This window comes from Salvia hispanica, chromosome 5, assembly GCF_023119035.1.
Source record: "Salvia hispanica cultivar TCC Black 2014 chromosome 5, UniMelb_Shisp_WGS_1.0, whole genome shotgun sequence".
Classification (NCBI taxonomy): Eukaryota; Viridiplantae; Streptophyta; class Magnoliopsida; order Lamiales; family Lamiaceae; genus Salvia; species Salvia hispanica.
This window is the reverse complement of record NC_062969.1, coordinates 10405263-10428555: the sequence shown is the minus strand read 5'-3', so window position 1 is coordinate 10428555 and position 23293 is coordinate 10405263. Positions and strand designations below refer to the sequence as shown.

The following is a 23293-nucleotide window of genomic DNA, read 5'->3' as shown; positions in this document are numbered from 1 at the left end:
ACGCCAGTCAACACATTTCACAAAAAATCCTTATCCTATTCGCAAACAATTTTCAGCGTCTCTCATTGCTCTGCTCCTCTCTGCCATGGCCAAAGTTATCGTCGACTCCGAATACCTCAAGGATGTCGACAGAGCTCGCCGCGAGCTCCGCGCTCTCATCTCCAACAAAAATTGCGCGCCGATCATGCTTCGATTGGCGTAATTTCTACTTCTCAACTTTGTCGGATTGTTTCCTCTGATTTTCGTTTTTGATTACTTCGAATGGAACTATTCTTTTCTATATTCGAATTGTGTTTTCGATTTACAGGTGGCATGACGCGGGGACTTATGATGTGAACACCAAGACCGGAGGTCCGAACGGTTCGATCCGGAATGAGGAGGAGTACGCTCACGGAGCTAACAGTGGCTTGAAAATAGCGCTTGAATTTTGCGGTTGGTTTTTGTTTTCTAGTATTTTTGAATTTTTGCTGGTGTTGATCTGTTGTGAGAATTTCTGTTTAGGTTACATTAGAATGCTTGTGTTTGTTGTATAATTCATTGCGATATTAGATTCCGTTTCTTAGTAGTCGGAAGTTGAGGAGGTTGTTATTGATTGTGGCAGTGTTGATTGATTGTGTTACTGCTTCGGATTGGATTTTACTGTTTTTGTGTATGTCGGTTAGTTGCATGCTAACTGTGAAATATGTTTAGCATTTAGGCGGTATTATTTATATAAATTAATTGTTCCACGATGATTGTTGTGAGATATTGGGTGTGGTAATGGGAAGGCTGCATGGATAAGCTTATTTCAAGGAGCTCATGAACTCTTATATCTTAAAAAATATTTCAGGTAGGTTTTTAAGCTACTTCAAAGTACTCCCTCCGTTCCGCGGTAGTGGAGGCATTTCTTTCGGCACGCGATTTAAGAAAAATTGTGATAAGTGAGAAGTAAAGGAAGAATAAAGTAGGAAATGAAAAAGGTGGAAAGATGAAGAGAAAATAAAGTAAGGGAGAGTAAAGTAAGTGAGAAGAAATGTATTGACTTTTACTAAAAAGGAAAAATGACTCCAATACTATGGAACGTACCAAAATGGAAAATGACTCGCTACTATGGAATGGAGGGAGTATATGACAACCATTGTAGGAAATACCTTATGAACTTATAAGCTCCTATGTGCTTCTACAAGATCTTATAAGTTGTTTCAAAGAGCTAGTAAGTTCGGCAAAACATACTGGCGTACTTATAAGTTATTCACCCAACTGACGTACTTTTATTAGTCCCTTAGCTTGGTTTACTATAGTATTCAAATGAATTATTTGCGCTACTCATCTTGTACAAGCTTCATTAGCATACAGTCTTCCACATTTTGGGTTTGTATAGTTATCAGATAAAATTTCAATTATTCTTGTGGCAGTAGATATACTCCATATTACTACTGAGCTTTTCAGTGGATTCTAAATTTCGGTAATTAAAAATTAATCCTGCAACTTTTCTTGAGGTTTATCTTTTATTTGAATGCAGAACAAGTGAAGTCTAAATGCCCGAAAATTACATATGCCGATCTCTACCAGGTAATCTTACTTCATGCTCTTAAGTGGCTGTTGGTTAATAGTACAAGGGAAGCTCAAAGCTCTTTTACTTTGTTTGGATAAATTTTGTATAAGTGGAGTGAATTTATTTGTCAAATTTGTAATTATGATCTTAATGAACTTGTACAATTGAGTCTTCATGTATGGTAGAATATGATACTCTTTTGTGGTCGGGTTGGCTGTTATTAAGTAGACAGAGCACGAGTGAAAGAATATGTGTTTGAATTAGTTGGGCTTCGCCAGTTGAAACCAAACTACTCTAAAAATTTGGTAATTTGAACTGCTTTGCTCTGTCAGTCAAAATAAAATACTTCTCTATACAATCTATAGTCACCCTGTCCACCTTATATAATTGCTTGGGAACAATGAGAAGTCAGCTACATGCTGATTAGTTTTAGAAGTTGTCTGGCACAATGAACTCCATGTGAGCAAGTAGGAACTGTTTTAGACTGGAAATGGATCATAATTGTTGATTATGATTGGAGTGAAGAATTCAATCCTTCTTCAGAAAATGCGGTTAGGAATCAGGATAAATAACACTAGTATTCATCTGCTAACCAAACTATTTTTAATCAATAGCTTGCAGGTGTTGTTGCAGTTGAAGTTACTGGTGGGCCCACAGTCAGTTTTGTTCCTGGTAGAAAGGTACTGTTAGTGTATCTTCATAGAAAAAAGAAAAACACTCTTGTGCCCGATCTTAAAGCTCTTTCCACTGTGCACTGCAATGATTTTAGTTCAATTAGTTTATGTGCATTGGCATTTCATTTCAATCGAATGAACAGTACTGTGATAGCCGGGTCATGTTTTTTCAGGACTCAAAGATTTCTCCGAAGGAAGGGCGGCTTCCAGATGCTAATAAAGGTTAAATAAAAATATTATGAATGTCTTAGTTCTTGAATCTTGATCCTTCGTTTGTCCAGTGCTTTTTTATGTTTCCTTCTCTGAAAACATTATTTATGTTTTGATTGTTTTTGCACATGCTTTTTGGCCGTCCCTTCTTTTGGTATAATCCTTTTGGTATAATCTTGAGATGTAATTAAAAGTTTATTTACGCTTAAGATACTGGCCAATATACTGTGACTCTAATTAACTTTTATATAAAAAATTTCTTGTCTATGGGGCGTGCTCTTTCTCACAGTGAGAGTATAAGTTTGAGGAATTCTGTCTCAGTGGACTTTGGAGAAAACACTCCATATACTGATATACTGGATTAAATTGAGAATATGAGATTAGTAATTAGTGTCATTTACATTAAAAGCTTACTAGAAGTTGAACTGATGTACTTTATTGTCTTGTGATAATAGGAGTGCCACATCTGAAGGAGGTGTTTTATCGGATGGGTTTATCTGATAAAGACATTGTAGCACTTTCTGGCGGTCACACCCTGGTAATATCAATTTACCACTGGTCTGAATGTACCAAGTAAAGGAAAAACTAAATTGTTTCAGTAAAACGATGGTTGATGCTTTTATACAGGGAAGGGCACATCCTGAAAGATCAGGCTTCGAAGGTGCTTGGACTAAAGAGCCACTGAAATTTGACAATTCATATTTTCAGTAAGTCATTAAGAGCACTTCATGCCATTTTTTTGGTTGAATTTTCTCTTTGTATATGTCTCTAATGCACATCTAAACCAGGGAGCTTCTCAAGGGGGAATCAGAGGGCCTGCTAAAACTCTCCACTGATCTGGCTTTGCTGGATGATCCTGACTTTAGGCGTTACGTGGAGCTTTATGCTAAGGTACGGCACAGTGTTTTATTTTCAGCCATCTATTATCTTTCTTTGGGAAAGTAAGTGTATAAGAAGTTAAAGAGATGAACATCTCAAGTTGGTGCAATATGCTTAGAAAGTTCAACCTTGTCATATTCAAGTACTCGAGGACCCTTGGTGTGAATGTGTCAGTCCTGGCCATTCGCTATAAATTATTCTAGAAAAAGCATATAATAACTGTCAGGTGCCAATTTTTATTTCCGAAATTTGCACGAATGAACTCAACCTCATACTTTAGAAACAGGCAATTCCTTGGTCAGAGTGATGTAGAGCCCTAATTTTAGCACCTCCCACATAAAAAACTGCGTCATGAAATATTTGCACTACTAATCTTAGGCGAGACCTTTATCAGCCTTTCCGAATACAAAAATATAAAGCCACCAAATCATTTATTTGTCTTCAACCTACCCATTAACTCGAAAAATACTCTTTTTCCATGTGGACCTACTAGGATTCAACCCCAATCATGCATCAGGCTTGATTAGTTTCTCAGCCATGACAACATATCATATCAAATTTTTGCTATTTCTAGTCGGTGACATAGTCTAATTTGTTCAACTGCCCAATGCTATTACTGTTGCACTCTAGTTTCCTTTTCTTTCGTCACAATCTTATCACAAAAAAAATTGTAACCTTTGTCTTGCCATATGCACATGCAGGATGAAGATGCCTTCTTTAGAGACTACGCAGAGTCACACAAAAAGCTTTCTGAATTAGGTTTCACTCCTCCTGGTGCTAAGACAATCGTCAAAGATGCCACTATATTAGCACAAAGTGCTTTCGGAGTTGCTGTTGCTGCTGCCGTTGTGATTGCTGGCTACTTATATGAAGCCAGGAAAAGATGAAGTAGATTAAGAAAATAAAAAATACTAAAACATGGTTACATTTTTATATTCTCTACTGTGATATGATAATCAGAGACAGGCATTGGTCACTGCCCTCTAGCCGGATCATATATTTGTATGTGGATACATTTTACCACTTACTAAAATGTTTGAAATAACACAGTCGAGGTTATACAGTTTGTTGTGCCTTCTTTCTTAGATATCCACAGCTGCTGCTACCACGCCAATCGGAAATTTAATGCCGTCTTACCGCAGCCTATACAGGTAATTAATTTCTTTCTAGGATTCTTGATTTGATGTTAAATTCTTTTTAAAATCGACATAAGTTTTACTCAGCTGTTGACATATGTGAAATATATCAAATAGTCATTGAAATTTAGGCCAGTATGTGATGGTTTAAATGTTATACTCCACTAGTGTGTTTTACACACACACACACAATTGAGAGAGAGAGGGGGAGAGAGAGAGAGAGCACTGAGCCCACACAATGATTTCGGACTTTATGTTTCTTTTCCTAACTTTCTTCCATTCGGTTATTGATTAATGATGTGATTATGGCGATAGTTCCTGCTATACTCAGTTACTGATTATAAATTTGTTATTCGAGCTAGTATTTATCTATGTATCTTTGGTCGAATTATTTAGTTGCTGGAATAATCTATTAATTCATCTACAGATTCTACGTTTTAACAACTTAAAACCATATACAACCAAGTTATTGTCCATGTCCAAATAAAGATAGGAAGAATTTACAAAATACCATTCTAAAAAAGATCATTGTTAGTAGATGGGATTGACATTAGGTTTATCAACCAAGTTATAGTCAATTGACAAAGACCCTAATCTCCCACCAAAAATGACACACAAGGGGCCTCACTCACATGGTGAAGTGAAAAGGACCAAAAGAGGTAGGTAAGCCACACTTTTATTTGTTTAGGACAACCCCATGAGTCTTGTTGTATACCTAAACACATGATGTGCACGAGCTCCTTTTAATTGCCACCCTTAACTATTCAAGATTATGGCCTAACCCAACACTCAATCACCTTAACCAATCTTGGAAAAGTTTTGGAATACTTGGGCCCTTTTTTGTGTTATTTCCCTTTACTATGTTTGTGTGTGTGATTGTGAGGGGTATAAGTTGGGATAGATTGGAATTTTGTACAACCCCACAGACTAAGAATTGATCCAACCTAACTTGATTGGTATGACAAGTGCCAATCCAAGTTTAATGGAGGTTGGAAAGTGATGGAGGGCAAGTTATTAAATGTCCTCAAATTCGTTGTGGGTGAGGTTATTAGGTTTTTTCAAAAAAAAATAAACAAAATTAATTCTTGTGTTACTTATTCGGGAAAATTCAAGTCACCTTAGGTAATATGAGGCGTGTTAAAGTTGTAGAATAACAAAATTACAAATGTAAGATGGAAATTGAGAATGAAAATTTGTGTGTTTATGTTACTATTAATTAGGAAAAAATAAGCTTTTTAATGGATTTAGATAAGCTTTGTGGAATAAAACTATGGAGGTATTTATTTATTTATGCATTCTTATCTTTTTGATATAAGAAGAGATAATGTTCGTGTGGAACTAAAATGAGTAGCGGTGGCCGTTAAGGTGGAGCCATTCTTTGGAGGGGGAAAAGATGAAAAATAGGTAGGTAAAGAATTAAGGCATGAAATTACATAAATAGACATCTCTCTTCCCCTGCTCTATCCCTATGTGACACACACAATAAATAACAAATACCAAATTGATGGGCAGATTTAAGGATTGTGATTGACGGGCACACGTTGTTATCAATGTTATTTCGGGTTAGGGGAGGAGAAAATCATGTGATGGTGGGTGACAAGTGCTATTTATGTGTGATGTTATGTGTTTCAATTTTCACTTTCCCCCCTCTTTTAATCCCTTTCCCCATATTTATTATAGCAAGAAATATTGTTTTGGAGAATATGATTTCATTATTGTCTATATTAGGGGTGTTTGGGTTGGAGAAGGTGTACATATTTGTTCTTCTAGAAATTCAGGGAAAGTGTAAATTGGGTATTCTCTTTTAACAAATAATTAAAAACACTTTAATACGATTGGATATCTCACTCGACCAAACACCTTTGGTTTGAGTAGCCAAGTATTGCAATTAACTCAATTAAATGATTAGGAATTTTGTCACGCAATCTAACGTTTTGGGTATATAGGAGTGTGTATTTATAAAGCAGTAGAAAAATTGTGTGCAGATTATCAATCAATTATGTGACGATTATCGATGAGTTAAATTGTTTAATAATGGAATTTTGTAACTGTGATAAATTCTGTGAGTGAGTGTACGCATATAATCTCGAATTAAGCTTGATATATAAGTGGAGCCATTCCTTCAATTATTCATCCGATTTGATTATATTAGTACCATTGTATACACACGGTAGGCATTACTCAATGTTATTCCAAACTCGATGAGACCACATGCTACATTTATATTACATCAATTAAATCTAATAATACGTGGAAAATGATCAATACAAAAATGCATCTCAATACAAAATCCAGACTAAATCTTGACCATGAGATTTTTCAATCTAATGGTCAATAATTGAAGAAAAACACAGTGGGTCATTATAAAGTAATTTTAGGTCATATTATAAAATTTGGGTTTGAGGTTATGTTAAGATCATTTTATGTCATGCTTATTATAATAACATAAAAATAAGTTTACGATGACCTAAAAATGACATATGTATGCTTGGTTCTGTATTTTTGTATTAAAAATGAGTTTTACATAGATCAAAACTCGTGATTTGTTTGGATCCTCATAAAATTACATTTAGTTTTGTGCTATGTGCTAAAATATGATTTATTGTGTGCTGATAGTATGTTGAGATACTTAAATATTCCATTTTCTCGTGCAAATGTCTTCGTTGAACGTATACAATTGTGATTTGTTTGGATCCTCATAAAAATACATTTAGTTTAATACATGGCGTATGAAAAAATAATTTAAATCATCAGAATTATTATTCTTTTGAGAATTTTATGAGAGAATACGTGTAGACTCAAATTCCAGCTGTCTTTGACAAAATATTAGCACTATAATCAATTCGAAATGAACTTCAATGTTACAAAATAAGAACAACTTCTACTATGTTTTAATACAACAAAAAGCATACTTTCGCACAACAATGAATCATACTTTAACATAAAACAAATTTCGTAAAATATCCCACAACGTCACCAATTAAATATGCAATGCTGTCATGTGTCGTAGTCAAGACCGTTTCAATAACACATGTAACCCATGATATTCAGATTTGGTTATGATATAAAAAGTGATTATAAGAGTACAATATATTAAGTATAATGTATGATTATAATTTATCTTCATTCCAATTTTATCGTAGCAATTGTCAGATGAATTTATTAATTATACTTGTGAATAACCCCAATTAAAATTTATTGCAAGATTCAATTAAAAGCCTTATTCAGATTTGGTTATGATATAAAAAGTGATTATAAGAGTACAATATATTAAGTATAATGTATGATTATAATTTATCTTCATTCCAATTTTATCGTAGCAATTGTCAGATGAATTTATTAATTATACTTGTGAATAACCCCAATTAAAATTTATTGCAAGATTCAATTAAAAGCCTTATTCCTCAAAGTTTGATGATTCATCAGCCATCCCAAACCCTTCTCTAACCCTACCCTAAACCCCACTTTCAATGCCTAAACTTGCAGCACAAGGTTAGAGAGAGATGAGTGGAAGGTGAAATAAAGCTCACATTTCAAGTCTCAACCACATCAATACTTGCACTTGTTGTTATGTCATTCTGGCTTGCACCCAACCTCAAATTAAAAAATCCTTCTAGAAGCCCCATAATAACAACAATCTACATGCACCAATAGAATATAAAGTGCAACAACCTACCATCTATGATGCTCATGAGTAAGGCAAAAGCAATTTTCCCATTGCCTAAAATATATAATCCCAACTCACAACTAACTTAATTACATAATCATATATTTCTAATCACCCACACACACAAGGAACAAACATCTAGTCCCACTTAATTTTGACAGTTTTGGATTTATTCCGGAAAATCACTTTAATTTGTTGCTCTCCACATCAAATTTTGGACTTGATCATCTAGTTTCACAGTTAAGAAAATTTGATTAAACAAATTAATTCTTTTTATTATTAGTTTCTAAAAATAATGAATCTTGCGGGAGAATGTTTCAATTGCTTAGATCTGGATTTTGTCACTAGATCTTCTTTAAAATAAAATATTTTTAAAAATAATAATAATGTGGAATAGATCCTATGGGCCCGGGACCTAGTATTCGAGTGGCGATCTCACAGCCGAAACACGGTATTTTTAAGTTCAAATTCTACCAAGGTTTTTGAAATTTGAATTCTCTACTCATTAATAATAATATTACTAATATAAATAACATAAAAAATGTGCAGAATAGTTTGCGATACCTCACCAGAAAGCATTAAGGTGTGGTAATTAGTTCCAACAACATGATGGCACCAAAAATGGGATTCCCAAATTTATGTAGTGATTGTTAGATGAATTTATTAATAATGGTTGGTTCAGAGTTTGGATGAAATAAGGCAACAACACACCATATCGCACACTTTCCTGCCTTTAATTTATTACCTTACTTTACACCTACCTGAAAGCTCACCTATATATTATGTCATTTTCACCTAATATTAATACCTATATTAATATACACAAACAAATTCACCCAACATTTCATATTCCCACATCCAAAAACCCTATATTATTAAATAAACGGTGTGTAAAATGATAAATTCAGAAAAATGAAATTTCCATCACTCTTAAAATTCGATTTGATTCCACTTTTTTACTACTCCCTATTATAGTATATGTATATATGTGAAGCTAATAAAGATGAATTAAGAGAATGGTACCAGCCACTCTCTCAACTCAAACCTGTCTCACCAACTCACATCTAGAAGAAATTACCACCCCCCTCCCCCACATATAGAGTCAAAAGGCTGTATGTATATATGTGTGTGTCTCTATATATATACACACATAAACTCCCCATCATGTCCATGAAGGGCTGCCGCTGATGTTCAAGATTCAAGAATCCACCTACACACTCCATAAATCATCCCCATCTAAAAAGGGTTTTCCCAAAACCAAGACTTTTTCCTTCCCTTGAATAAAATTAAAAAAAAAAAATAAAAAAAATGGGAAGATCTCCCTGCTGTGAGAAAGCTCACACTAACAAAGGCGCATGGACAAAGGAGGAAGACGACCGCCTCATCGCCTACATCCGGGCCCACGGCGAGGGCTGCTGGCGCTCCCTCCCCAAAGCCGCCGGCCTCCTCCGCTGCGGCAAGAGCTGCCGCCTCCGCTGGATCAACTACCTCCGCCCCGACCTCAAGCGCGGCAACTTCACCGAAGACGAAGATGATCTCATCATCAAACTCCACAGCCTTCTCGGCAACAAGTAAGCCTTTTTTTTCTTTTTTTCTTTTTAAGTTATTATTTTTTTTTCAAAAAAAAAAATCATTGTTGCTAACCCTTTTGTTTAATCTTAGGTGGTCTTTGATAGCGGGGAGATTGCCGGGAAGGACAGACAACGAGATCAAGAACTACTGGAACACGCACATACGAAGGAAGCTTCTGAGCCGGGGGATCGACCCGGCGACGCACCGGGCGATGAACGAGCCGGCGGAGGCGGCGAAGACAATCTCGTTCTCGGCGAAGGAGGAGGTGGTGGTGAGAGAGAGGGAGAGGAGCCCGGTGGTGGTGAAGAGGGAGAAATGCCCGGATTTGAATCTTGAGCTGAGAATCAGCCCGCCGAATCAGAGGGAGGGCGGCGGCGGTGGTACGTTGTGCTTCGGGTGTAGTACGGGAATCCACAAGAGCAAAGATTGCAGCTGCGGTGGTGATGATAATAATATTAATATGAGTAATATTAATGGAAGCAGCAGTTATTCTGGCTATGATTTTCTGGGCATGAAAGCTGGAGTTTTGGATTATAGAAGTTTGGAGATGAAATGACGTGCCATTCTTATTACTACTTTCATCTCCTATTTTACCTTTTTTTCTTTGTAAGAATTAAGATTAATTCTTGAAATATAGTAGAAATTTGAAGATATATATTAATTACTAGTATTACTTGGGATATTCTCTTCTATGAAATTTCTCTATCAATCTTGTACAAGTCATATTTACATAATTAACATTGATGATAAAGCATATTATAGCAAATTATTGACTAAATTAAGGTACTCCGTCCGTCCTAAGATAGTTGATTCATTTTTTTTTACAAAATCTCTATCTTCCCTCATATTTTATTCTCTCTTACTTTACTTTCTTCTCTTTTTATCCTTTAACACCATATTTTCTTAATCTCATGTGTCCAAAAGAAATGTCTCAACTACCTTGAAACAGATGAAGTATTCTAATTTAAAAAAATTCATAATTACTGTTGAAATATATACGATCAGGTTGGACACCTGATGAAGTGATTTGAAATTCGATCCGTAACTTTAGGCTTTTAGCAATTCGCTCTTGCCACCGAGGCACAATTTATGAAATGATTTGAATGATGCTTCATCTCCAACAAATAGATCGAGGATTTGACTCAACTCGGATGCGCTAGTAAATCTTAAATAAACTTTGTCGCGCGTCAATTTGATGAAATGTTTCAAAATCAAGGCATTATTTTTTTGTACTTGCGGTAGCTAAACTCTGTTGCATAGGGACTTACTCGAAATGGTACAGTGGTCCAAAATCTTAATACTCCTATATTTTAAACTTTGCTTCTAAAATTATTTCATACTCCTATATTTATATGGAGTTTGAATTTATAGAATTTGATCTGTACTATAATTAAGATCAGTAGAAAAACTGGTAGTAGATCTTTAAGTACATATTTTACAAAAAGGTGACTCTTTTTATAATACTCCATAAAATTGGTTAGTTGCAATTTTCATCCTTATCTAAATACTTTGGTACAATTGGTATGTTTTTATATATATATGGAATATATGATGAATCATGTGACATGGAGTATTGAACGACCTTAAATAAACACTATTTTTATGTTCGTCGATCTTCTCTTTTTCTTTTCTTTTTTTCTTTTACTTTTGCCTCTTTTTACTAATTTTAGATTCCCTTTTTTTGCAGTTTGTCTTCTTTATCAGAGGATATGAATGAATGAGAGAAAATGGATAAGCAGTGAGAGGATGAGAAGAAAAGAAGATCCAGAGGTGGGTAACCCATCTCTTCCAACATAATAAATGTAATAATTTAATACTCAATAATAATGATAATTTAGCACACTGGTATAACATATTTGATTTAATGGCACCAATAAGAAATTCATATCTAGAAACATAACTAATTCTTGTTTAGTAATTAATCATGAGTGTGAAGGTTGATTAGTTATAAGTAGTTAGTGATTTTTAAAAATGAAGTGGTTGGTAATTTTTAATCTTGAGTTTTGAGGTAAATTGGCCACATCTTGAGGTAATGGGCTTCAAATTGTTTGATCTTTTTACTAGTGCATATAGATGAGTTAATTTCGCATTTACAAGTACAGGAAACTTCATTCACTCAATTATATTTCTGCTCCTAATTAGTGATTTTCGAAATAGACAATCTTACATTCTTATACTTATTTAAATAATCAAATATTTTTGTTCTTAATGTATATGTATTTGATGTATAAGAATCAAATCACCAGTCGTCATCGTAATTTTTTGTGTTGGATTCAAAATCAGTAGTAAAATATCTCTCCTAAAGTCGAATAAAGTGCAGAGCAAGAGTTATATATAGTTTTATTAGAAGTTCAATAATTTCTTTTTGATAAAAAAAAAAACTCAGAACCAAAAATTGAAGAACGATAAAGTAGTAGTGCACACTTTGAAATATTATTTATAAACAGTTAATAAAATTTATTTTTGATTTAAAATATTTCTTCTATGTATATCATGTTATTTAATAAATTATTGTGTGTACCTATTTCCTTCTATGAGTCTATGACCACAAAAACTAAGTTGAATAAAAAAATAAAATAAAAAGTTAATAGGATAGTCATAAGATAAAAATGGGTAGACCATATATTAGAGCAATATCACTCTACCAACTTCTAACTTACTATCTGTTCTTTATAGCCGTGATCGACCTACCTTTTTTACCTACCTATCAATATTTATCTTATAAATAAGTATCACCACCACTACTTTATCATATTTTATTATATACAGACGTAAATCTATATTTTCCACGCACATATATGTAATATTTTAATTCGGTGGTGTCATCATATTGTTGTCCTATTTAAGTTTGATTTTGATATCACTTCATTTATGGTATACCTAAATCAGTTATAAGATTAGGTCAAACCGCTTTTTATAGTACTCAGCTCTTCCACCTAAATATTTAATCCTTGTAATAATGCAGCTTTACAAATTTATACAAATTCCAACAATTGGTTTGTAAAAAACTCGGTTTAGCTTTATAATTGTGTAATTCGATATATATTATGAAGCATTTTAGTGACGACGAGCATAATCTATAAAAAATAATAAAAATATAAATAATAGCAAAATCAACCCAACATAAAAAATCCAACTAAAAAGCAATAGAAAATTAACAAATGACAAGAAACCAGTTGATAAGCTTCAATATAGGCCCGCGCATAAATCAATCTTGCAACACATATCAAGGCCAAATGATGTACCAATCAATTGAAAATCTTGAAAAGAGATTTGAAGATCACAAGTAGCAAGAACTAGGAGAATCCACGAAGGAAAATTAAAACTAAATCATAGTACTGAGACGGGTGTTGTCTAGCCAAACAAAAGAAATGGCCTCTATCAACAATGCAATTTAAAGGTTAGAGGATTTAGCTAATTTATCCGAGTAATGCCTAAGATTGAGGCATTGTAATACATGATGTGTAGTTGTTGATTTTGATGAGAAAGTAGAGTGTCATTGAGTTTTTTTTTTCTAGCAAAGTCCTTCAGTTAAGTTTATCTTATCTTTTTGGATGATTGGACCGTAAAACCATGAACTATTGTCGAAAATTGATATTTTCCATAATCTCTAAAGTCGTTGTTTCGGTAAATCACGAACTTTAATAACTATTCGAATCTCCCATAACAATTATTACTTTGAAATTAGAGGCTAAATAATATGGTAGAAACTAATAAGCCTACATGGGATTTATAAATACATTTCTAATAAATTATACTAATTCGATATATATTATCAAGCATTCACGTCAGTATTAGCCATACTGAAAATAATCATTGTGGGAAATTCACATAATTGTTAAAGTTCGTGATAATCCGACCAACTTTAAAGTTTGTCGAAATACCAAATTTCAGCAATAGTTTATGATTTTTCCGACCAATTAACTAATCCTTTTTGCTTGGCTAAACAGGAAGGGGATGGCTAAAGAGTGACTCGACCTAGTGAGATGTTGCTCAGTCGAGTAAGACTCATCATAGGATCGTCGACCGAGTGAGTTTGTGCAAAAACATCACTCGATCGAGTGAGGTCATCCGCCCTAATGCGACTTTGGAGAAAATTTTGGAGCTCAATCTCTCTCCCATACAAATACATTAACTAGGGCTCGAAATTGAGAGAACCATACATCAATTCATACATTTTCACGTCATGTCATACCAATCTAAAAAGAAATACTTTCTCCTGTCCCCAAAAAAATACACTACAGTTTTTATCATTTTCGGCCATCCCCCAAAATTAGACATATTCTAAATATGGAAAGTTTTTCAACAAATAATAATAATAATACACATCATTTATAACGTGGACTTTACAATCCAGTAACACTCATTCCACTACATTTTTCCTCTCTCTTACTTCTTCTCATTTTTCTCTTATTTTACCAATAGCACATTTAAACTCGTGACATTTACGAGTTTGTCAATTTTTTAGGAGTAATGAATAGAAGCAAGAAGAGTTGAGAAAGAGGCAGAACTATCGTGAAATTGAAGGTAGAGCTGATATGGATTGTCAGGTCGATTTGTGGAATTTACAACAGTATAGTAAGTAATACCCATATAGTTCGATGTTGGGGTTGAACATCCGCCTCCGCCTCCATCCGTCACTACACTAATTTATAAAGTCTTAAGCGTTTTTATAACTTATTTTCAATATAGAGTATAATGAAATTTGTTCAATGAGACTGTGTGATTTGACCTCTCTTATTACCTAATTAATAATTATGTTAGGTCTCCTCACTCTTGTCTAACTGTTTCATGGAATTAAAAGCTTAACTAAAAGTGATACGTCTATTTCTCTAAACAACATCTATAATTTGCTCATAAAAATATTAGGAGCATAAACTTGTTATTCATGTAATCTGATATAGAATAGATACCGAAAAAAAAAATCGAAGGGATTTTTTTCTAAAATACAGATCTAGTATCAAAAAAGTTTAGATGATTTAAATTATTAATAAAGGCTCTTGCATAACAATTTAAATAAATTTGAAGGCTCCGAAAAATATAATGAAAAATAGGCCTGGGAAGAGTTTAATCCCTTGCAACATTACATTTGTGTCGACCTATAATTTGATGTACTAATCAAATAAATGTTGTTTAATCAGTTAATCATTTATTATTCGATCGCGCGCATGGTCAATCTATATCATTTTGTTAGATGTTTCTTACCACTATTAATGATTTGGGTTAACTCAACATCAATACTTTAGAATAAAATTTATACTGTTAAATGGTACTTTTATCATAAAAGTTTGATCTACATAGTATTAAAGAATATGTCAAATTACATGTAATCTATCTCAATTAATATATAAACATGTATCTTACGGAGTTACTCTCATTCAAGTGTTAGAATTGGCTTGATAGTCTTAGTATAATTTGAGTCATATTTGGATATTGAATTTACAATTGAATTAACCGAAGAGTTGATGAAATCAATAAAGTCCTTTAATCCCCTTATTTAATTGCTCATGGCCAGTTTTATATCTTCTTTTTATTTGTTATTGTGCATTTATGTTTAATTGGATAAAACAATTTTCAACTTCTATGATCTAGATAATACATGAGATTTAAGTTGCAGTATTTAGGAACCTAAACATTAGTCTCTATAGAGACAATAATACCCATACATGACTTTAGCTATACTGAAATAACATTATCAACTTACAATAATATTTTAGTACTAACAAAAAGTACATCAATATGCACGTTGAATACTCCTTCCGTCCCATAATAAATGTCACACTTTCCTCTTTAATTTGTACCATAAAAGATGTCACATTTCTTCTTTTGAAAAAAGTTCTCTCTCACATCAATTATAAAATTATATTTTCTCTAACCACTTAATACACAAAATAACATCTCCTAAAATCTCGTGCGATCTCTCAAATATGACATCTACTATGGGACGGTGGGAGTATATACTTACACATACACATCCCACACAACTGCATCAGGGTGATTTTAAACACTTACATGAATGTAGCTTCTGTTGATACAACAACATATTAAGGGTCATTTTGATAAAATTTACTCCCTCCATCCCACAATGATTGTCTCACTTTGACCGGTCACAGGTTTTAAGAAATGTAATAAACAGGGAGTTGAAAAAGTTAGTGGCATGCGGGTCCTACTTTATATATTAGTTTTATAATAAAATGTGAGTAGAAATGAATTAGTCGAATATGAGGTCCACTACCAAAAATGGTAAAAAGTAAAATGAGACAGATTTTGTGGGACAGACGGAAATGGAAAAATAAGACAATTTTTGTGGGACGGAGGAGTAATTGTTATCAATATTTTCGAGAGATCATGAGTTTAAAAGCCTGTCTAGGCATGGTGCAATATTTTCTACATTTTGTAATTCGTTCAAAATAAATAAATAAACCTGTATTTGCATGTATTGCAATAGAATCAAGATCACAAATTATTCTAAGATCGAAGCTTTGACTTTTATTTGGCACGTGACAATTACTTGTAAACTAAATACACATATCAAGTAATCTCATGACTTCAAAAATTCTACCAACCACGCCTACTTAAAAATCGCACAAATTAAGGTTCACTTCTCTATCATACTTATTACCCAATCACATTTTTATATTCATTTAGCGACAGAAAATTGCTTCATGGATGCCTAAATGGTTAAATAATTGCTATTTAAATTCAATTATATCATATATAGGGAGAGTTTTTTTAACCATAGAGTTTATGCGCATGGTTGCAAGCTAAAGTGACAAGTGAGAGTAGCATATGAGTTGAAACAAGAAAACCCAAAAAACAGTTGCCCTTTAGCAAGTAGAAAAGGTAGTCACTTTTTATTGTCCCACCATTTTTCAATTGTGTTAGGTAGAGACATTAGAAGCTTCCATAAGATATTTTTTGCCCACTATTTCAAGAAAAAAGGGAAAAATAAAATTATTATTTAAATGAGATCACGACTCACATATATAATTATTGCTTCTGTTTACATCAATGCTATAATAATAAAATATCCTCCTTAAATTTGGATAAAATTTTTCTTATAATACACAATTCCATCCTTCACAAATTTATCTTATTATTATAGTACACATACATAATGATAAATTGATAACCAATTGAGTGGATTTTTTTTTATCGAAATTACTAATTACGAACCGATAAATCTTGTTAACTCGAGTCACGACCTTAGCTAGTACCCTTTAGGATTAGGCAAAATCATTATGATTCAAGAAAATAAAGGATTTTATTTTATAAAGTCAATTGCGCCGTGGTGCACGCATGTGGAAATTTTTATATTCCTCAACACAAGTAGAAATAATTGGGCCACGATAAATTATAATAATGTTTTTTCTTGCTTTGTGATGATGGCAAACTGTAGAAAAGTTAAACCTTATTAGCAATTTTGTATTGATAATTATTGATTGTAAATGTAGATACCACAAATTCTACCAGAATGACCTTGACTCCATAGCACGATATTACTTAAGAATTTTCTTTTTAATTCCTCGTTTCGTAAAGTAGGCTTAACTCTTCCAATAAAGTCGGGTTTGCTTCTTATTTTCTTTGTGGTTTATTGGATCACCTTTACACAATAATTGTCGATAAAAATATTTATTTTCAATTTCATTATTATTTTTTCGTTGATTATGATCTGAACTCCTTCCATATTCTACTATGTTGTTCGTCAATTTTTGACTAGTAAAATTTCCTTTGTATAAAAAAAGTCACAGGATATTCGTACTTAATTAACAATTCAATAGGTTTTGTGTCTGTTGCTAAAAATATGTATTATGACCTTCATAGGATCAAGTGTAGAGAGATAATTTTAGTTTAAACTTCAAATTTTAGACCTTGTTGCAAATGCAAAACAGATCAAGTTGTAAAGCATTATAGTATTGTCTAAATTTATTAATTTAGTCCTTTTTGATTTTGTAATTTGAGTTTGGAACTAGTAGTAGGAGTAATATTAGATATCCATCAAAATCAAAACTCGAAACTAATTGATAGCTTTAGAAGGCCGTTTTGAGATGAGATTGTCCTCTATTTTATTTGACTTACAAAATTACAACTATTTAACCCATCAAAAATCTTGAATTTGTCAAATTTACTTCGGACTGATCAATAACTAACTCGCCAGACACCTTACGATAAAATTTAAATTTAAAATAATAAGCCTTCACTCAGTTTTATAATTGGATGGAAATTTACATTACCTACGATATCATCTAAAATGAATGGACAAATTAGCAACAGATCGATGTTAAGAATAATATTGAAATTTTATAAAAACTGGATATATAATGTCCGAAATTTGGGATCTAATCTTAATATTTCTTTGTATTACCAAATACCAACTAGTGAAAAATATGTCGTGGACCTCGCATAATATGAGAATATGAATCCTGGAAATTTTATGAAGACAGGGGCGGAGCCAGAAAATCAATTTAACAGGGACAAAAATAAATACATGAAGAAAATTTAGAAGTTTGAGGTGAGACATTTATAAAAGAAATTACAAATTTTTAAAAATTCATTAACAAATTAGTATAAATAAATTATTTTTGAGGTGGGGCAATTGCCCCTTATTCCCTCCGGTTGGATCCGCCCCTGTATGAAGGCCTGTTTATTTGATATGAATGTAAAGTTGGCAAAGAAAATAATTTCTAACAATATAAATCCTATTATATTTCCGGCCAAATGTGTGAGGACTTATTTAAAGCAAGAAGATGGACGGGGCATAATCGCAAAAGCAACTCTGATGAACATAAAGCTGCAATGTAGCTCGTTATACTTCTTGGTCAACTTTTGCCTAGTGGCTTTCTTCTTAGAGGATGCACTTCTTAGTCTTCTCTCGGTTGCCTCTTGTTTGGCTTGCTTGTTTTAGTTTGAGGTGTTTTGTTTTCTTGTCCTTGTTGGACTAGTTTTTTTGTTTTGAACTTCGGTTCCTTAGCTAACCCATCTTAGAATGGTTTAAGCATTTTCTCTCTTACAAAAAAAATTTGTATTCCCCTATTAGCAAAATCATCAAAATTTTAAACTTTATAGAAGTATTATACAGTTTTAAACACTAAAGTAAATATATACTAAAAATTTATAATAAAATAAAAATAATGACAATAATATAGCATAATTTAAATGATTAGATTAAGATATTTTAAAAAATTATTAATTTATAGCATAATAATAAATGATAATAATAAACATAATTACTATAATTACTGTACTTATTTATTAATATTATAATGCAATTCATATTTTCAAAATGTCATCAAGACACTTTGATTGATTATTCATTTACAATTAAATAATTTCAATTATTATTATATGATTCATAATTTAAAAAATTATATTATAATTATTTAACAATATATTAATTATCAGTATACTAATAATAATTATAACTATTATAATTATAGTTAATATTAATTATAATTATTAATAAATAGGATCTTTAATTTTAAAATATTTGAAAATTTAAATAATTATTAATTTATAATAATAATAATAATAATAATAATAATAATAGTTGTATAAAGTAAAAATTATAGTATTGATTACCTATGTACGAATACGAAAAACTGGACAAAGTATACCTTAGGAAAACTTGGGAAACCAGAATCTTCAAAAATTAGGATTAATACTTTTTAATTACGTTTTTAATCAAATAAATATTAAAATTTCAAAATTAAAGAATCAGATTATTTTCTTTCCAAATAGAATCATGACAAACAAATATGCCCTGAATTCGTTTATATACATTTAACAGTGTTCCTCATATTATTTTATCATACGAAGTAATTGAACTAAAAAGCTTCAATTTGCAGTATGTTACTTCAACTATCACCCATCCTTGTTGTAAGTTTGTTACATGTTTATGTCCAATAATTATTGAGAAATAAATTGTAGTGAGTGGTTTTATGAAATCCCAGTATATAACAATTTTATACCAGTAACAATTATATTTATTTGTAAAGATGATGTTACAAACCTTGACTATTTTACCTTGCAAAAGTCAAACCCTGTTAAATTTGTGGATATGACGTTGATAGCTTAATAATAAAAGTTACTACTACAAAAATTGAACTTGCGTGCAATCAAAATCTATTCACGATTACAGAATATTGAATAAATATATGAAAATAAAAAATTACGTTTGTTACAATAAGAAAAAAAAAGGGGGGGGGGGGTAAAATTATTGTTCAGTAAGTTCCTGATTCTAAGGGGCACAATGCAAGGATTTAGAGGCAGTGGTGAGAATATGTTGTAGTATTGAGGTTGATCCAAAAATAAAAGAAAATTGAGGGTGTCAAATGCAATTACTGAAACGTCAGCTATTAATTTCTGTGGTTGTAGGCGGTGGTTGGCAGCCGCCCGACGCAGACCGCAGCTCCTCCGTTAAATAACTGGGCCCACTTCGCCAACTGAATCGTGGGTCCCGCTTCGATGTTTTATTTTTCTTTTCTATCTTAATTAGTTTATTAATTACGCCCATTATTTATTTAAATCTCTTTGCCACCCATATTTGCAATCAATTTTATTTACCTCTTATTCGAAAAAAAAAAATCATTTTCATTATACTTTGAGAGAAATGAAGTATGGAAAGGTAGTTAATAATTATATGCTTGGATACACTTAATTTTCAGTCTAAAATAATGTGATTTTACTCTTATATGGATGTTTGATTAAGCTACGTGGGGACTTGCCTTTCTTATTTTTGCAGCTTTCTTATCACCTTTTAATAAGACCAACAATTAAATATGTCAACGTAATTGTGATTAAATATATCTGAAAAAGACTACATTGTATATGCAAGGGAGAAATATGCAATTATAAAACTTATAAATATTAATACTAATAAATAATCCATCTTTTCCACAACCACGTGTTGTCATCCTACAGTAGATATAATATTATCCTTAGCAAAATACGACATTTTTAGCATGAGTATGCTGACATATTCGTTGCAGAATAGTAGTAATAATTTTGTTGATATTTTACTTTTTTTAATTTATAAATTTGTTCCACACGAAATTGCTTCCGCTCTCTAAATCACCACCTAGTTCAATCATGATTTCAGCAAGTATTACATTTATCTACAATATCAAGATTTCACATATATTGGTCCATTTTAAGCATTAATATTTTGTTGTATTTAGGTTTGAAGCATGCACTTGTGTTACTTTTAATATATAGTGGACTCCATTTTTTTAAAGACGCAAATAGCAAATTCTTCTTCAAATTATTTTCAATATTTTTGTAAATTATACTAGTATGCGTTACTTCAACGCATCAAATGTTTCAGAAATTATTCAAATGTTGATCGTTCATTGATTGGAATCTTCATATTTTCAACAAATAATATTGCAATTTAATATAACCTGACAAGCTTTTAGATTAATACCTATTTAAATAATTGTAAGACTACATGGAAACATTTGGAAAAAGGAAGAAATGGAAGCATAGATATCTACATCATGGAAAGATTGGCATCGCATAATTGACAAAAGCGATTTTATTGAAATCTTTCGAGTCAACACACACTTCTCTCTAATTTTCTTTTTCACACTCACTTATTTTTGGGGAAGGGTTGGTAATAGTTGCTTTGACTTAAATTTGGACCAATAAACTTCGTTCATATAGTAATGGGTAATTATAGTAATTATAAAGTTTACATGCTACTAGTTTTTATAATTATATTTGTACCATAGTACTATATTGTTATAACAACAACTTGAGATATACTACTATACTAGTAATAATCAAAATATATAGATTAGCAATTTAGAATATGAGATGCAGTGTTTATATTGATGTATATTCACGCTATTACATACGGTTCTTATAGAAAATGAATGGGTAGCATACTAGCATATCAATTTTGTTAGGTATATATGATTATAATTAATACTAATTTTTTGTATGTGTTGAGTATGCGTAGAAGTTTGTTACTACCCCCGTCCAAAAAAAATAGATAAAGTTGTAAGCGGCACAAGTTTTAATTGCGCAATTGGTAAAGTACGAAAGATGAATGAAAAAGGTGGTGGAAGTAATGTTAGAGAATTGTGGTGTCCACGTTTATAATGATGTGTAGTGATAATATTTGTTTAATACTTTCCATATTTTGAAGTGGTCTAATTTTGGAGGACACTCCAAAATGATAAAATTAGTCTATTTTTGGTGGACTGTAGTAGAATATATGTTGAAAACCATACCTTGTGCTATTTTATATTTATAATAATACATATTTCCCAAATAATTGAAATAAATTATTATATCATACAGTTTGTCTTTAATTATTATTATTAGTATTATTGATTATATTTATGAAAATAATGTAAACTAAATAAACAAGTCATCCTTCTATACAACATGCTAAATAGTACATTCATAGTTATAAAAGATTTTTCAGTCTATTCTTTGTAAAAGAAAGTTGAGATTTACAATTGAAATATATGTGGACAATGTATCATGAACAATTGCAGATCGTTCTGAAGATGTTTTCTATCTTGCATGACTAATGACATTATGTGTGGTTAAATCAAATTTGAAGTTCAAGAAATTATGTATTTATGAATCTATACAAATAAAATTAAGCATATCATACTTTGAATTATTTACAATATTTTACACTACGATTTGGACATTATTAACCTTTTAATTAAAATTTCAAATATCTAAAATGGTACTACTACGACTTTTCAACAATCTAATCTATCCAAATTTTGATTTTAATGAATATTATATGATCTTTTCTTTTGCATTAGAGACATTTATATATATTGATCTTTTAACAATATGACATTGTTAGATTTTAATATAATTATCTTTAAATCGATATTTATATTTTGTGAATATATTATTTAAATCTAGAAAGTTATGTGAAATTTAAAATTTTAAAATATACCTTTCAGGGAAGAGAAAATTGTTAATTTGAAAGAACTATTTTGTGTTAACTAAATTAATTTTCAGGAAAGAGAAAATTGTTAATTTGAAAGAACTATTTTGCGTTAACTAAATTAATTACCCTTATATTGATATGCTAGATGACTATACTATTGGCATACAAAGATTGAATCTTGTCGGGTGGGAATACGGGTATCTGTGGATATCCGACCCGAAAAAACCGGTTACCCAAACCCGAAAATCGCTTAAATGTCTATCCAAAACCCGCACAGATACATTTTCGGGTACTCCAATACCCGCCTCGGGTATCCATATCCGACGTATCGGGTACCCAAATACCCGACTCTTTACATGTGTTAATAACTAATACAAAAATTTAAATTTTATATATTAATATAAATATAGAAATATTCAAATTGACTCTTTAATGTTGCATTTATTTTTAGTATAAAACTATAAAAAAAATGGGTCGCTTTTATTTTAAAGTATATGATTATATTTATGGGGATTGGTTATGCAATATGTAAGTAAAATAATAAAAGTTACACATTTAATTAAATTGTAGAAGCAACCAATAATATAATTCAAAAGTCAAAATAATTAACTAAAATATAAAAACCACGTGAGTTGGTTATGCAATATGTAAAACTTGAGAGTTTGGAGAAGCAGTGACCTAGAACAAGAGAGATTGACTTAT

At 31.7% G+C, this 23293-nt stretch overlaps 2 protein-coding genes across 2 annotated transcripts; both read left to right on the top strand.

Moving 5' to 3' along the window:
* On the top strand, positions 1-4360 carry LOC125190377 (L-ascorbate peroxidase 3). Its single transcript, XM_048087667.1, has 9 exons — positions 1-198; positions 308-432; positions 1502-1551; positions 2149-2214; positions 2382-2430; positions 2874-2956; positions 3046-3125; positions 3207-3309; positions 3999-4360. The coding sequence occupies exons 1-9, from the start codon at positions 86-88 to the stop codon at positions 4182-4184; spliced, it is 855 nt and encodes a 284-aa protein (XP_047943624.1). The 5' UTR covers positions 1-85; the 3' UTR covers positions 4185-4360.
* A 4857-nt stretch (positions 4361-9217) lies between these two features.
* Positions 9218-10354, top strand: LOC125190378 (MYB-like transcription factor 4). The gene is made up of 2 exons (XM_048087668.1): positions 9218-9671; positions 9763-10354. The coding sequence occupies exons 1-2, from the start codon at positions 9409-9411 to the stop codon at positions 10226-10228; spliced, it is 729 nt and encodes a 242-aa protein (XP_047943625.1). The 5' UTR covers positions 9218-9408; the 3' UTR covers positions 10229-10354.
* The last annotated feature ends 12939 nt before the right edge of the window (positions 10355-23293 follow it).